General features: G+C 40.9%; 3 protein-coding genes across 4 annotated transcripts; 1 reads left to right on the top strand and 2 right to left on the bottom strand.

Annotated features, from left to right (window-relative positions):
• On the bottom strand, positions 1-1,544 carry LOC306964401 (protein FAM107B; the record flags this gene model as incomplete). Its single annotated transcript, XM_079558394.1, has 4 exons — positions 1-265; positions 609-753; positions 829-1,038; positions 1,456-1,544. 4 exons carry the CDS (start codon positions 1,542-1,544, stop codon positions 164-166), a joined length of 546 nt encoding a protein of 181 aa, XP_079414520.1. The 3' UTR covers positions 1-163.
• A 4,490-nt stretch (positions 1,545-6,034) lies between these two features.
• Positions 6,035-13,362, top strand: smc5 (structural maintenance of chromosomes 5). The gene is made up of 24 exons (XM_079558947.1): positions 6,035-6,306; positions 6,742-6,883; positions 6,973-7,025; positions 7,115-7,277; positions 7,403-7,537; positions 7,627-7,767; positions 7,850-8,011; positions 8,817-8,888; positions 8,963-9,218; positions 9,677-9,831; positions 9,915-10,028; positions 10,096-10,190; positions 10,258-10,390; positions 10,474-10,647; positions 10,886-11,055; positions 11,124-11,247; positions 11,325-11,447; positions 11,631-11,756; positions 11,828-11,923; positions 12,078-12,182; positions 12,296-12,415; positions 12,500-12,679; positions 12,752-12,847; positions 13,120-13,362. Exons 1-24 carry the CDS (start codon positions 6,176-6,178, stop codon positions 13,252-13,254), a joined length of 3,201 nt encoding a protein of 1,066 aa, XP_079415073.1. The 5' UTR covers positions 6,035-6,175; the 3' UTR covers positions 13,255-13,362.
• Positions 13,363-14,169: 807 nt separating this feature from the next.
• On the bottom strand, positions 14,170-14,913 carry cfap276 (cilia and flagella associated protein 276). Of its 2 annotated transcripts, none has more exons than XM_079558724.1 (4): positions 14,824-14,913; positions 14,557-14,673; positions 14,357-14,475; positions 14,170-14,270 (listed from the first exon to the last, which is right to left on the bottom strand). In XM_079558724.1, the coding sequence occupies exons 1-4, from the start codon at positions 14,896-14,898 to the stop codon at positions 14,183-14,185; spliced, it is 399 nt and encodes a 132-aa protein (XP_079414850.1). In that variant the 5' UTR covers positions 14,899-14,913; the 3' UTR covers positions 14,170-14,182. The 2 variants fall into 2 exon arrangements, with proteins under 2 accessions (XP_079414850.1, XP_079414851.1); XM_079558725.1 differs by having other exon boundaries at positions 14,357-14,472.
• Positions 14,914-15,127: the final 214 nt, after the last annotated feature.

Here is a 15,127-nt window from a genome sequence, read left to right as displayed (position 1 = left end):
ATTGTTGGACCGTTTCAATGACTAAGACAAGAATGAGTAAAAATGTTTTCATAAAAACGTGCTGAGGTGTGCATCTGTTGAAGGGGACGTTTGACCTGTCTCAGCCCTGCAGCTCTGGTGCTGTACAACAGGAGGGCCACTGTGGTGAAGGTGCCTGAACGCCTCACTGGTCAGACGTCTGTGTTCGTCTCAAATTGTCTTTCACTCGGATAAACTCTGGGATCCTCTCCTGGTTTTCTCGCTGCTTTGTCTCTTCCAACTCATACTAGAAAAAACAAAATATACATTTATAATCAATTAGTAATTAACTAATACCTGATGACTCCATAAAAGTAATCAAACTACTGATTACTTTTTCAAAGTTGAGAATGTCTTGTTTCCTGAACAAAACCAACAACAGTAATAATCTAACTACAGTATTCAATTACTGCCCAATCCTGTTCTTGACAAATACAGATTTAAACATTCACCTTCTACTAACTTCAGGCAAGGGTGAGAAAGAGATGCATTTACTTTCCAAATTGAAATGGTTTAACAATTTAAGCTGATCCAACTGATTGATCTGAGCAAAAAGACCGATTCAGCATGTAAAGTCTTGTGCTTCTAACCTCCTTGAGTTTTTGCTGCCTTTTGCGGAGTTCTGTCTCCAGGTCTGAGGGCCCAAGTCGAGCTAGCTCCTCTTCTTTGTGCAGTTTCCCTCTCCTCTGCTCCATCACCCGCTTCAACTCCGGCCTCACTCCGAACAGAAGCCCCCTGTACAATAACACATGACCTTAGTTAGAAGTAGATGAATTACTTTCATGCATAACATAGCGCTGTGTCATTTACCGTTTATGGCCAAGGAGAAGCTCTCGGTGCAAATTTTGAAAATCTGCAACAGAGCCATTTAGTTTATTGGGCTGTGAGATCTCGTTGTTGTCCGCTGTGAACTGACGATTCAGAGCTGGTTGGCTTGGATCTACGAGGTGCAAATGATGATCATTATTGGCGAGGACTGTGGACGTTGCCCTTGCCTTATACACTGTGTGTCTGTAGAAACTGCATAGCAACTGGATGTTAAGAAATGAACGTCTTGACTCTTTGCCAAATGTGGTTTGTGGCAGCCATTATATCACTTAGTAAGATTGGCTGTGTAATATTGATCCCCTCAATGTCAGACAGGTCCTAAATGTGAATTATCAAAACTGATATTTATTTGAGACCTGCTTTGAGACCTGCAATACAAATAATGGCCCCTACATTTCCCCCCCTCCAGTGTAGCTTTCTACTGCAGCAGCCATTTTACTTAGATTTGGTTTTCAGCTTTAGGCTTTATAAAATATCGGCAGCTTTTTTCAGTCCACAAAGACCATCCCAGGCCAAGATAGGACACCAGAATCTCTCTCCACTAGGAGGAGACAGTAGAGAGTAGAGGAAAGTAGAGGAAGAGACCCGGTCCCCACATGTGCACCTTACAGAGGGACATCAAAGAGCATCCTGAACAGCTCCATCACCGTGTGGTACGGTGCCAGCACAGCATCTCGTCGCAGGAGCCAACAGCACATAGTGATAGCCCCTCTCCCCTCCATTCAGGACATTTACTCCATCCGTCTCACCCTCAAAGCCCTCGGCATCGCTGGTGATTCCACACACCCGACATACAGTCTTCAGGGAGGAGACTGGATGTGTGTATGGAATTGCTAAAAAGTTTTCTCATGCATTGAGGCAAGGCAATAATGCTTGAAAATGAATAATCTATATGTGTGTGTTTTTGTGCAAGAGACCCACCTTTTTTGCTATTTCCATATCCAACTTTCTGAAAAATGAAAAGAGTAAATATTTGTGAGAAGAACAACCATTTTGTTTCTTATTACATCGATGCGTCTAAAATATTTGCCAAAATAGGTTCAGCTCATTTGTCGGCAGCTATGATCAGATAAACAGGGAAAGGGAGAGTGCCTTCCTTAAGCATCTTTTGTTTACTTAGAGCACAAAGGTGATGTAATTCCACTCGGATCTTTTTGACAGATGGCCGTGAAGAGGTGGGGAGACACTAGACTTGTTTGTATGTCATTTTCTATCCCAGATCATACAAAGTGTCCACAACAATATCCCAGAATAACAATAAGATTAGTAACTGAGAGGGCTACCTTTGACATGGTCTTGAAACAGATATCTGCCCTGCAAAGTGAAACCAGATAAGCCGGAGTGGAGACTTGCATTAAACAGGGAACAGATGGGAGACTGCTGTGGCTACAGCAAAAGCATCTGATAGCAACATACAACTACCTTCAAATCCTTCATGCGCAACCTTACATCAATTAGTCGCTAGTCAAAACTTATGGATCATTTGGTGCGAGTGCCAGTTTCCGTCACCCGGTAAGCCCTCAGATCCTGTCCCCTGCAGAGAGGCTGAGCTGGCACATAGTTGGATACTGTCTGATACAAGCCACTGAAAACACCACGGAAATAGCTACAGCCAAGTCCTGAACCTACAGTATATTTGGATCTCTGATTTAATTTAGATACCACTTGTGTATGCATTTTCAAGTTTCTAAAAGCATCACAATATTTCAGTATGGTCTTTGATCTAATACAATACAAGCTACTGATGTTTTATTGCTCTTTGTTAAATGTATGTTACAGGAATAACCCAACCTAATTTCGTTGACCAATGACAAATTAAGCACTTAATTACATCAGTAATGAACAGAAGCATAATAGTTATAAAAAGGCAACTAATACAAAGTTACCACAACAATTCTATGCCTACTCAGATTTTGGTTTTGATGCTGTCAAATTGTTCAGATAACTAATCTTTTTAACCATCCCAGAACATATGCTTTGATTTTATGAACTTCCACTTTCGATCTAATAGCTATCTCAGTAGATGATACTCTTTTTATTATACAGAATACATGCCTACTCTGTTGTCAGTCGATATAAAATACTATTACTGGAAGCCTATAATGGGGGCAGGTTCATGTTGCTCACATTAGTAGAGTATAGCTTATAGATTTGGGATCAAGTTTCCAACACAGGCGATGCTGCGTTTACAATCTGCTGGGCTACATTAAAGAGTCACCCAAACCTGCAACAGATGGCTTCCAGACCATGCACTGACCCCCTACTCACCTGCATAAAAAAAAAAAAAAAGTACAACTCACTTTTTTCGCATTTCCTCCCTCCATGGCAGAGGTCCACGCAAGGGTCTGCAGCCACTAGTCCATTTTAGAAGTTACATTTTGTTTCCTTTGTGGCATTTCAGTCAGGCATGGTTCTTTGCTTTTGAGGATCCTAACCCTCCATGTTCGCCTAACACAAGAGCGTGTGCAACAGTAGTCACTAGTGATAGTAGAAGCCAAAATCTTGTTACGCCATTCAAGATTACCTTACAGCCCCCCGCGGGACACAGGACACTAGATTAGTTAATTGCCGCCGACACAAATGCTACTTAACAAACCCTCAAGGCTCTGTTACCACTGGACGAGTGAGACACCATGAAGACAGAGAAAAAACTAGGGGAGATGTGTGATTTGTCCAAGTCTGGTATATACAGGTCTTTGTGCTGTGGTTGCTGCATTTTATATTAGCTGGAAAGTGCTTTTGTGATATGTGGCCCGTGTTTGGTTTCTCAAGTTACAGGTCACGTTGGCTTTGAGGTGCTGTGCTCTCATCGCCACACTGCCCAGATACAGCTGGTACATGGGGAAAACCAAGTCATGTCACGCCTGTTCTTATGTAATAACAGTTGAATATGGTTGTACGTTGTGACAAAGAAAAGATAACGAAGAATACACAGAAATTAACAAACTGACCAGGTCAAATTTGCCCCAAATAATGTTTCAGATTAAATGATTTACAAATAAGGCCAGTGGCATCAAAGTCAATTTACTAATGAGATCTTTTATTTCAAATATACCAGGCTGTAGGCTGCCATGTTATTACATTGTATTGTGTTGGTATGGTTTCATATTATTATTATGAATTAGTGAAAAACTGGTGTCACTTTCACCAGGTTCAAGCTGGGGTAATCATCCCCATCAATCTGCAAATGATCTGATGAAATGCACGTTTATCTGTATTGCAATTTGACTGAAAACTGTCCCAAGGTGAGAAGAGATGACTTTTTTATTCTCTATTACTAGTAATTTGACTTTACACATGGAAATTCTGAAACATAAATGCATCATACATTTAAAAAAAAAAATTAAAATACAATGAATTTTTTACTCAAGAAAGAGTAGGATTACAGTTAGTGTAAGTGTTGCTACAAACTATAAACTACACTCAAGTTAATTAGAGGTAAAGTAGTAGGCTGCTGAGGGAATAAACTATTCCTATAGTAGCCTAGTTATCTCAAAAGGTAGGATTATTGTTGGTGTTTGGCTACCATGAACTATATTAGACTTAATTAGAAGCAAAGTAGTATACTACTAAGGGGATAAAACTATTCCAAGAAATAGCCTATAATTACCTCAAAATGTAACTCGCGTAGGCTATGTAAAAGTAAATGTAAGTGTAGATAGTTCTACTCGCCTATGGCGTTCTCTTGGGATTGCATTTTTTCAATCATGCAAGGCCGCATTACCTTATTAATCCAGAAGAGGGCGTAGTGATAACGTCCCATGATCCTTTGCGTTGTTCAGTTTAAAAAGGAACCCGGAAGAGCTTACCACTAGTGGCTGAATGATCTGGATGGGTATGACATGGCGTATGACTGGGTGATTGTTTGAGCGAGAGTTTGTTTTGTTTGAGTGTTTGTGAGTGAATGTGAGAGTGCACGTGTCTTGTTAAACCTACACACTGATCTTATTTGATTTGACCCGAGTTTGGCTCTTCTCGGGTCGGAGATGATAAGAACAAACGCTCTGTAGCCCCTTTGGCGGCGATGTTCAGCAGCGCGTCTTCAAGAGCTTTTCCACGCTTACGCTGTGGTCAGAAGTGATGAATTGATCAGATATACTAGTTCTCAGTGTGGCCTTGGGTTTATCCCGGGGCTGCGCGGTGGAACAATGAGTATAGAGGCGATTCTGATCTTTCCACAGGTGGGAAAACTAACATGCTAACGTGTTGTTGGCGGTAGCTAAAGAGTTGCCTTACCACAAGTTGTTCGTATCAGTCAACGTCTTACCGGATACAGCTCGATTTGGAGTAATCATTTAATATCTTTTTCGAGCTATAGTGTCTGCTGTGGAACGGCCCTATTCCCAAAAGCTTTATTTGCAAAAAAAAAATAAATACACAGGCAGACTTTGCGTTCGCTTTCTCTTTGTTGACCCCTGCAGGCAAACTGTGAAAATGCACAATACGACTGATATTATCCCCTTTCATTCATCCGCTCTCATCACCTAAAGCAGGGCAGGCACGTTTGCGTTGTGGATGGCCGATTTTTACCATCGCCAAAACACCAAGGGCCGAACCTCACCATTGAAGCCCAAAGTGAAGAACCATTTTCTGCAAATGCCAATAAATTACATTAAATCTATCCAAGATTTATAAAATACACTGCACAAAGTAATTGGCTTTAATCATGGTCTTAAATGACTTAAACTGAGGAAATGTATCGTTTTGAGCCTTTTTTTTACTCCGTTTCTTTCTGATCTGACCAAGTTTATTTTGCTAGTTTGATGACATTTCAGAGTAGTTCAGGTAAATCTCACTTGAAATAAGAAAGTAAAACTGCCAATGGGACAAATGTTCTTACCCCATTTATTTCAATTACTTGAAATAAAGACTAAATGTATTGGAGTGAATTGTGAATAATCGATAATCAAACAATAATCTCAATGATCTAGGTAAAAAACTCAACTACATCTTCACTCGCCAAAACAACACATTTGGATTATTGTTCTAATTGAGAATTTTAAACTAATCTAGTTAATTACTGACGGTATTACACTCACACTTTAACAGGTATTTGATCTCTATTTTGCATGATAATAATTCTCAAAATCATGCCAGAGGTTTTGCGCTAGAGGGCCGGATTTGGCCCCTGGGCCTGACGTTGCCCACCCCTGACCTAAAGTCTTCGGTGATCACACTCACCTGCTCTCGCGGTAATGTGTGTGGATGTCACGTGACAGTCAACTGACCAATGAGAGAGCCGCCCGCAGCCAGTCCGTCAGGCGCCAAGCGTTAGCAAAGCCGTTTATGTGAATATCGGCTCCTAATAACTTTATAATTTGTTTTAGCCATGGTAGAGCCGGTTAAAAAGAAGAGGCTTATTAATGCCCACAACAGTACACAGACGAGCAGTTCGCCGGCTGCAGGAGACACACGCTTCGTGGAAGGCTCCATTATTCGCATCACCATGAAAAACTTCCTGTAAGTTAGCTGTTGAGTGAAAACCACCCAAAGTTAACGAGTCGTGTAGAAAACCTGTCCTGTTACCAGTGATAATTCTGTTAAAGTGCCTTTCACATCGTAAAGCGAGTCACTGGTTTTAAACTTTGTATCTAACATTATGATTTATTGTAACACTCGCAGTAACATGATCGTAAACCTGCACTGCCACCACTGACTTTTTGTTACAGTCTGTGTACTTATTATTACTATTTATACATTTAGTCCCCACAAAGTCATTGGTAGTCATTATATATGAGATACCACTATTTACTATTTAATTGTTTTTGTTGTTTGTTGTTTTTTCCTCACATTTCCTGCCTGTTTGCATGACATGAGTGTTTCTAAGAGTTGAATAACAAGTAAATTTCTCTATTGTGAGATCAATAAAGGCTATCTTATCATTATGTATTACAGGACATATGACTACTCTGTGGTGCACCCCGGGCCAAACCTTAACATGATTATTGGACCCAATGGAACGGGCAAATCCAGTATTGTGTGCGCCATCTGTTTGGGTCTGGCTGGTAAGACTGCAGTGTTGGGCAGAGGAGACAAGGTAAAAGGCAAAGAAATACTTTTGCCACTTTGCTAATCAGCACAATCTATGTTTTTGCTCCTTAATGTATATTATATTGTTCCCCGAAGGTGGGACTTTACGTGAAGCGAGGATGTAATAAAGGACACATTGAGATCGAGCTGTAAGTCTACAAATCAGTATTAGTTGTGATTTATTAACTAAATACTTAATCAACAAATGCTGTGATTTATTTATTTATTTTTTTGGCAGGTTCAAGAGTGGTGGGAATGTTATAATCTATAGAGAGATTCATGTGGAAAACAATCAGTCTTTGTGGATGATCAATGGGAAACACTGCAGTCAGAAATTAGTGGAGGAGGAAGTCAAGACTCTCCGCATTCAAGTCAGCAACCTTTGTCAGTTTCTTCCGCAGGTAAATTCAAAAGGCATGTGATATATTACTCCCGCCTTTTACACAGTTGTCCATAACAATTGTATTTACATTTTTATTACATCATTTTAGATGACATGCATTGTGTTTGCCAATTTCTTATGTAGGAAAAAGTTGGAGAGTTTGCTAAAATGTCTAAGATAGAGCTGCTCGAGGCAACTGAGAAATCTGTGGGACCTCCAGAGATGTTCGCATACCACTGTGAGCTGAAAAACTTCAGGAACAAAGAAAAGGAACTGGAGGTAAACTTGTATTCAAGCTTGATTCTGGTCGTTTCAAAAACGTATGACACGTTTAGTGATGATTAATTGTTGCGTTTCTTTTCCCACAGAATGGTGTAAAGGAAAAGGCCAACTTTCTGGACAAGGCCAAGCTGAGAAATGAGAGAAACAAACATGATGTAAATCGCTACTATGAGAAGAAAAGGCACCTGGATGTGATTGAGCTGCTTGAGAAAAAGAGGCCTTGGGTGGTAAGTATTGACAAAAATACCCCACCCCCCTCCCAAAATACACTACTTTATAATTAATCATCAAAACTTGTTCTGGTTTTAGGAGTATGAAACGGCACGGGCAGATCTGGAGGTTTTGAAGAGGGAACGAGATGAGGCTAAAAGGCAGTTGAACGCCCTGAAACAAGCGCAAGCTCCAATGAGGAACAGAATTCAACAGATTGAAAATCAACTGAAGCCGATAGAGGGACAAATCAAGATCAAGGTCAGTTCTAAATCAGTATTCTTTTTGTATCCAATGTTTTTAAGCACTTTAGGTTGTTTTCACACATGTTGGAGCGCCTTGTAGGTCGCCTCGAGACTGCCTTAGCTCCAACTGCATTTACTCCAAAGTTAGTTAAGTCCGTGTTCACACACGCTTGCATAAAACATCGCAACATCAGCCACGTAACAATATCAGCTGTTCAACGAATGTATTCCCATGACAACCGGTCAATGTGCTGACACCGACACGCTCGCACATACAGGCACACTTCCCCGATGTTATGCAGTGGTCACTCCTCTCCCTCGTGGTTAAATACAGTGAGGGTGATATATACGTGGAGCGTGGAGAAATAAATCAGCACATGGAGAGGAATGTTTCACTGCAACAGGAGGAAGGGAAAGATGGAAAAGAGAGGCGTACCATGATGATGTAAAGTTGATCCATTTTGCCTCGTCAGAGCAGTAATACAAACATCCTCAGTCATTCTTTCTTTGTGCAAAAAAGAGGCATCAAAGCGAGAATAGTTCACCAGAGGTCGGCCACATTCACACCACACCCACTCCGACGCAGAGGGTGGCTCAGGCCTGTTTCAGCCACAGTCGGGGGGGCTGTTTAGACCGGCCTAAAGTGCTGTGGTTAGATTCACACTGACCGTAAAGTGCCGCTGTCGGGCCAAAAGTCCCTTTAAGTCGACCTAACAAATATATGTAGTCTTTTTTTTTTTTTTATGTGATAATTCAACAAGGAACTACTTCTACTTATGCTCAGTGCCATATCTAAAGTTGTCAACATTGCTCTTTTTCAGACTCTTGCAATCAAAGACGCTTCAAATAAATACAAGCAAAAGCAGGATCAGTTGGACAGAAAACACAAAGAGGTGGGTGGACATTTTGAGACTTTAAGGACACAAAGCACTTTACTCATGACCAACACCGATGGTTTCTCTTGAAGATTGAGGACATCAAACAGAATCTGAAGATAAAGCAGATGGAGGCCGATGACCACCACAAGAGGATCAGTAACACGCGCCGGGTCATTGACGACCTGAGGGCAGAACTGGCCAAAGTGTCCGATCAACCCGACGTCTCTCCCAGGATCAATGAAGTGAATGTAGAGCTGAGGCGCATTCAGGTGGACCGCGCCAAGATAGAAGGAGAGAAGGGAGACCTGCGCAGGGAGAGGGACAACCTCATTTCTGAGAACAGAAGTAAGATTATTCAGGCTTCTCAGTAGGACTACACAATGTAGACTACTCCAAAACAATGTTACTGCGACATTAGACCAGACAATATTCATACAACATATTCTTCACATATCGAATTGGTTCTGCATTTGATAAAACTGTACTTTTTTTTTTTTAATCTACAGAACCTAAATCAAAATGTTTCTTAAAATATTCACGCTTTGGGCAATATGCAGTTATGATTTTAATTATTTCGTCCTAATTTTTGCCTTGCTTTGAACTATGTAAATTTTCATGTTTGAGTTTAGTTTAGTTTGAAGCGATTTGATGAAGATGCACATAGCAGTTGGAATAGTTCTTGCCACGTTCAAAAGGTTAATTAAAGCAATGCAATGACATTGTTAACGCATTGAATACTGTGACTTTTTCTCCCTTCATGGTACTCGCTCTGATTTAAATGTGACCGATGCATTTGGTTTCAGTGTTGGAGAGGAAGCTTAATGATATGAACAACATGATGAACGCTAAGGTGGAGAAACTCCGCAATCGGCACAAAGACACTTTTGCAGCTCTGCTGTGGTTTAGAGAGCACAGGAACATGTTCGAAGGAAATGTTCACGAGCCAATGATGCTTGTGGTAAGTTGTAGTTTCTCTGCCTTTGTTTACCATTGAGCATCAGTGAAAGGAGAGCAACTTTTACTAAACTCTGAACTATGCAGATCAATGTGAGGGATCCCCGATTTGCCAAGTATGTAGAAACTCACATCTCATTCCTTGACCTTCGTGCCTTTGTTTTCCAAAGAAAAGACGACATGGAGAAGTTTATGACTGAGGTTCGAGAGTCACAAATGCATGTTTACAGTTGATGAGTGCCTACTCTCACATTGCATTTATTCGCAGGTTCGAGACAAAATGAACTTGAGGGTGAACTCTATTTCTGCCCCAGATGAGTCTTGTGCTAATAAACCCCCATCCAGAAATATTGAGTCATTAAGGTAGGATCAAGCGCTTGTGTTGATTGTCATTAGTAATTTTATATTACTGTTACTTTTGTTACTGCAGACGGTTTGGCTTCTTCTCCTACCTTCGTGAAATGTTTGATGCCCCTGAAGAGGTGATGAGTTACCTTTGTCATCAATACAAAGTCCATGACGTCCCAATTGGCAACGATCAGACCAAAGCAATGATTAAAACGGCACGTCTTTTCACAATATTCTCTTCAGAGGTGATTAATTATGCGCGACAGCAAATGAGATGGTTATGTTCTTTCCGTTGTAGGTAATTGAGGAGCCTTACATCAAAGTTCTGTACACTAAAGACGAGAGATATACGGTCAAACGGTCCTTTTATTCAAACAAAATCAGCACCAGCAACTCCGCAGTGCACCAATCCCAGTACCTGACCCTCGCTGTTGACGCCGATGAGAGACGACAGTTGGAGGAGCAAATGAGGGTGAGAGGATTGTAAATGATCACTAAATCGTATCATACTGTCATCATAGCCCCCACCAAATATACAGCCCCATTTACACTGTACATCGAATTCAACACCTTGTATGTTCTCACTTTTTATCAGAACCATCGACTTACTCTTACATGTTTGGATTAGACCACCCCATTCAGCGCCACTTGTGATTTTGGTGTAGTTAAGTCTATTTCCGTATGTGTTTGTTCCCTTTCCTTTTGAACAGTCTTGTCAGGCTAAGATGAAAGAAATTGATGAGCGGCAGAAGGCCTTACAGAAAGAAGCTGCTGAATTAGATCGCCGTGACAACGAACTTTTGACTGAGAAGAAGCAGCTTTCTGAATTGAAAGGCAAAAAGAGGCAGCTGGAGCAGAAAATCAGCACCAAACAGGACAGGTAATTTGAATTCACATGAAGCGCTCATGTACAGCTGGCGATGTCTTTATTCATTGGACTATGTGTAGCTTGAGACAGATGGAGAGTAGTGCTATTGACCTGCAGAAGGTCGAAGAAGAGACTAAAGAGAAAATTGCAGCGGTCAATGTCCAAAAAGTGTCCATTGTTACATCTTTGGTGGCATTCATGAAGGTAAATATAAGCTTGATATTTGGCAAAACAGTTATCAAAGCCCAACATTTGTTCCTGACTGTCCTTTGTGTCTGAAGCTAAGAGCAACACTGACGATGGAAAAGGTTTACCTGACCATGGAGACAGTGGGGCTGATGGCAGAGAAGGCACAGCTGGAGACGGAGTATAGACAAGGAGCCTCAGAGTTCAAAACGACTGAGGTGAGGAATGACATCTGACGACTCAGCTAAACACTATCTGCTAATTTTCTTGCAAATATTAAGTTGTAATAGTGTTTAAAACGTTGTAATGTAGAAATGGTTCAAATGGGGACAGTTCTGTCATAATATTGTACTAAAACCTATATACCACTGTTTAAATATGGGATACTAACGCTATTGCAGCAAAGATGCAGTCGTTTGGATCAGCAAAAGGCCCAGCTGACCGAACAGTGCAAAGGGTTGATGAAAAGAGCCAGAGAAATCTGTAAGATTCCGTCGGAACAGTCTCTGCCTGACGACCTACGTAATGTCAGTATGAAAAAATAACTCACAGGTGCATAAAGCAGCAAAATCAAATAAATGGCTATTGGCTTCAACAGGCTTTTGGTAAATATCCCGACACTGTGGATGAGATTGATGCCATGCTGAATGAGGAGCGATCCAGAGCTGAATGCTTCACTGGACTTAGTGAAAATGTGAGAGAAAAACTATCTGTAATACCACATACTACATACTACAATACACTGCTAAACCGGTACCTGTTCAAGAGAGGCTTTTGGCTTATAGGCTTGATGCCAAGGTGAGTAAAGTAAAGAGTATTTTGTAACCATGTACTTGTCTGGTCTAAAGGTTGTTGATGAGTACAACCGGAGGGAGCAGGAGATCCAGCACTTGGAGAAGGAACTTGAACAAAAATCTAAAGCGCTAAATGAATACAGACAGAACATTTCAGAGGTACACCTTTTTACCACTTCACTGTTCTCTACTCAATTCTCTATTCTTTGCCAACAGTGACCTTTTTTGCATAACAGTCACTGTATATTAATGAAGTGTCTGTCCTGTCTCAGGCTAAGGAGCGCTGGCTGAACCCTCTGAAGCAGCTAGTGGAACAAATTAACGACAAGTTTAGTGACTTTTTCCGCTCCATGCAGTGCGCTGGAGAGGTCGATCTGCATGCGGAGAACGAGGTACTCAACTTCACTGGGTTTGAGGTATAATATTCAGACAATGACACTGTCAGCATCCATTGTTACCCTCTGTATTTCATTCAGGAAGAGTATGATAAGTATGGGATCAGGATTCGAGTGAAGTTCCACAGCAGCCAACAGCTCCATGAGCTGACCGCTCACCATCAGAGCGGAGGGGAGCGCAGCGTCTCAACAATGCTGTACCTCATGGCACTACAAGAGCTCAACCGCTGCCCCTTCAGAGTGGTCGATGAGATCAACCAGGTACAGGCCAAAATACACTCACCACATTGATGTTTTTGTGTTTGTAAAAATGCGTGTGTGTTCATGTTGCAGGGGATGGATCCAGTAAACGAGAGACGAGTCTTTGACATTGTGGTGCGAACAGCCTGCAAAGAGACCACATCCCAGTACTTCTTCATTACGCCCAAAGTGAGTTTAGGAGGCTATAGATTTGATGAGCTGTAGACCACAAAACTGTTCTGAAATATCACCCTTCATCACAATGTCTCGGCCTTTAGTTTAATATAGCTTTGTAAAATCAGTAGTGGTAATGCATTAACAGTCAGCAAAACTTAAAGCATTTTAGTCACAGTATGCCATCTGCAGATTCGTGATCCAGGATGCATTGTGGAAAAAAAAATCAGAAGCTGCATGTTTATCTTTGTATTTTATTTTAATAAATGTAATGTGTGTGTGTCCAGCTGCTCCAAAACCTGCAGTATGCCGAGGAGATGACCGTCCTGTTTGTTCATAATGGCGCCGCGCTCCCTCCGTCTGAGTGGAATGACAAATCTTTCATCAAACGATGCCTTTCCAGGAAAGCAAGAACTCATTAAACTGCCTTAAACTGTTCCGTGAGTTCAAATCAGACTGTTCTTTTTGATATTTGTTTGTTAAAAATTTAACAAAAATTGTTGGCTGGATTTGAACACATATTTTAGTTTTTAATTAACTGTTATTTGTAATTTTGAAGACACCTTTTTTCAATTAATATTTGAATAAAACATTTATTTTTCTTTATTTGGGCTTTGTTCAGCTTCTTCTAAAAAAAACAACAATGTTTTACAGTGATCTAGTAAAGATCATTTTAATTTCAACACAGAAATTGAAATGGTATTCCTCTCTGGGGTCACTGTTCCGTGTCTTTGAGGGACTGGAGTGGGACACAGTTTGTGAATGCAGTTGGAGGTAGTCAGTGCTTAATTAGTTTTTTTCAGGGTAAAGGATCCGGGAAATATTTAGGAGGATCCGGCAAAAGATGTATCTGATATAATGGTGTCTAATGAGAGTGTTCCGGCAAATGTTTTTGCCTGTTCCCCCAATCCATCACATCAGACCAAAAGTGTTCCTGAAAATACTAGTGGGAGGAAGGGCCGCAAAGGGAGAGAGGTTCCTGACAGCCTGGTGGATGAAGCACTTCACTTGCACTTAAGAGATGGTATGATGGGTGCATGGGATCACCTGTGATGCCCAGGGGTTTGTCACAAAGCCGGGTGGTATTGGAATGGTATTGAAATGATACGATACAGCAAAGGTGCATCACAGTATGCAACATAACACACTGTCCCTAGTTTTTACAGAGCTGATGTCATCTGACTTGTTCTTGATGCTACCGTAGTTAAATAAAAAATAAAAAAAACACTTTTGAATGATTTAGAGGCATTTAATGACATTTTAATAACATGCGTTTTGCGCACACTATCATTGAGTTGGTGAACAAACAAAAAAAATCACTGATCAGAAGTAAAATGAATTCCTCTACTTTTATTTAAAACTGTAAATGGAGCGTCGCTGTGGATCGACCCATCTTCTGACCTGGTCCTGTTCCGTCTCTTGCTTCTTCTCGGTGTGTCTGCCATAAAGATATGTTTCTACTGAGCTCAGAGACATTTTTAAGTACATAGTCACTTGAGTCTTACTGTCATACAGTACTCTCACCTGTGCATTTCACAGAGCCTGTCCTTCTGATGCAAGATCTGGTTCTTGCTCCAGAAAAAATCCCTGTGGTGATCATAGACAGTCCTCAGTTGAAAGTCGAGGCTGTCCCGAGGGGCCTGCTGTAAAAGAGCAAATGACCATTTGAATTTGGACCAAAATCAGTTTTAAACACACAATCTCAATCTTCTCATCTTGGCTACTTGATGATCATAGTACATGGCGCTCCTCCTGAAGCTGGACCATGTGGCTGCGTCGTAAAGGCGGCCCCAGGGCTCCTCAGTCTGGGCCATATGAGTCGGCTTATCAAAGTTTATTTTCTGAATGAAAAAAACATTAAATATAGCATTTAATATATTTTAGATGTATATTTTAATGAAACAATTATATTCTAACCAAGGCAACAAAGAAAAGTGTCGCTAAAATGCGACTGTTGGCAATAACATGCAAAGAAATGTTGGTTGACCCACCTGTGTCGGCTTGTATCCACTGAGCGTGAAGTCGTTTTCATATTTTATGGGTGGATATGGGTTCCGGTTTGTCATGTTTATCTTGTGAATGTTTTGTTTTTGTAGCAGTTGTGGTGTTTTGTGAGGTGTGTTTCGCTAATCCTAAATTTGACAAAAACTTTCAAATCGCCCGGATGTTTACATGTGAGTTGCCAAGTAACCTGTCCCTACGTAATTACGCGGAGACGTGGACAAAAACAGTGCTATTTGTCATTTTTACTTTGAATTTTTTCAGGTTTGTACTGTAAGTTTGCCCCATGTAAGT

Source organism: Gobius niger (genome assembly GCF_951799975.1).
Source record: "Gobius niger genome assembly, chromosome: 6".
NCBI lineage: Eukaryota > Metazoa > Chordata > Actinopteri > Gobiiformes > Gobiidae > Gobius > Gobius niger.
This window is presented reverse-complemented; position numbering and strand designations above follow the sequence as displayed.

What these genes read in the sequence shown, in the direction of transcription:
- cfap276 (XM_079558724.1), bottom strand. Translation starts at nt 14,898, where the DNA reads ATGACAAACCGGAACCCATATCCACCCATAAAATATGAAAACGACTTC. An exon ending in GTGGATACAAGCCGACACAG is followed by an intron (nt 14,674 to 14,823) that starts GTGGGTCAACCA and finishes TTTTTCATTCAG; the next exon opens with AAAATAAACTTTGATAAGCC. An exon ending in AGGCTCTGTGAAATGCACAG is followed by an intron (nt 14,271 to 14,356) that starts GTGAGAGTACTG and finishes TCTTTATGGCAG; the next exon opens with ACACACCGAGAAGAAGCAAG.
- smc5 (XM_079558947.1), top strand. Translation starts at nt 6,176, where the DNA reads ATGGTAGAGCCGGTTAAAAAGAAGAGGCTTATTAATGCCCACAACAGT. An exon ending in ACGAGCCAATGATGCTTGTG is followed by an intron (nt 9,832 to 9,914) that starts GTAAGTTGTAGT and finishes TGAACTATGCAG; the next exon opens with ATCAATGTGAGGGATCCCCG. An exon ending in AGTTGGAGGAGCAAATGAGG is followed by an intron (nt 10,648 to 10,885) that starts GTGAGAGGATTG and finishes CCTTTTGAACAG; the next exon opens with TCTTGTCAGGCTAAGATGAA.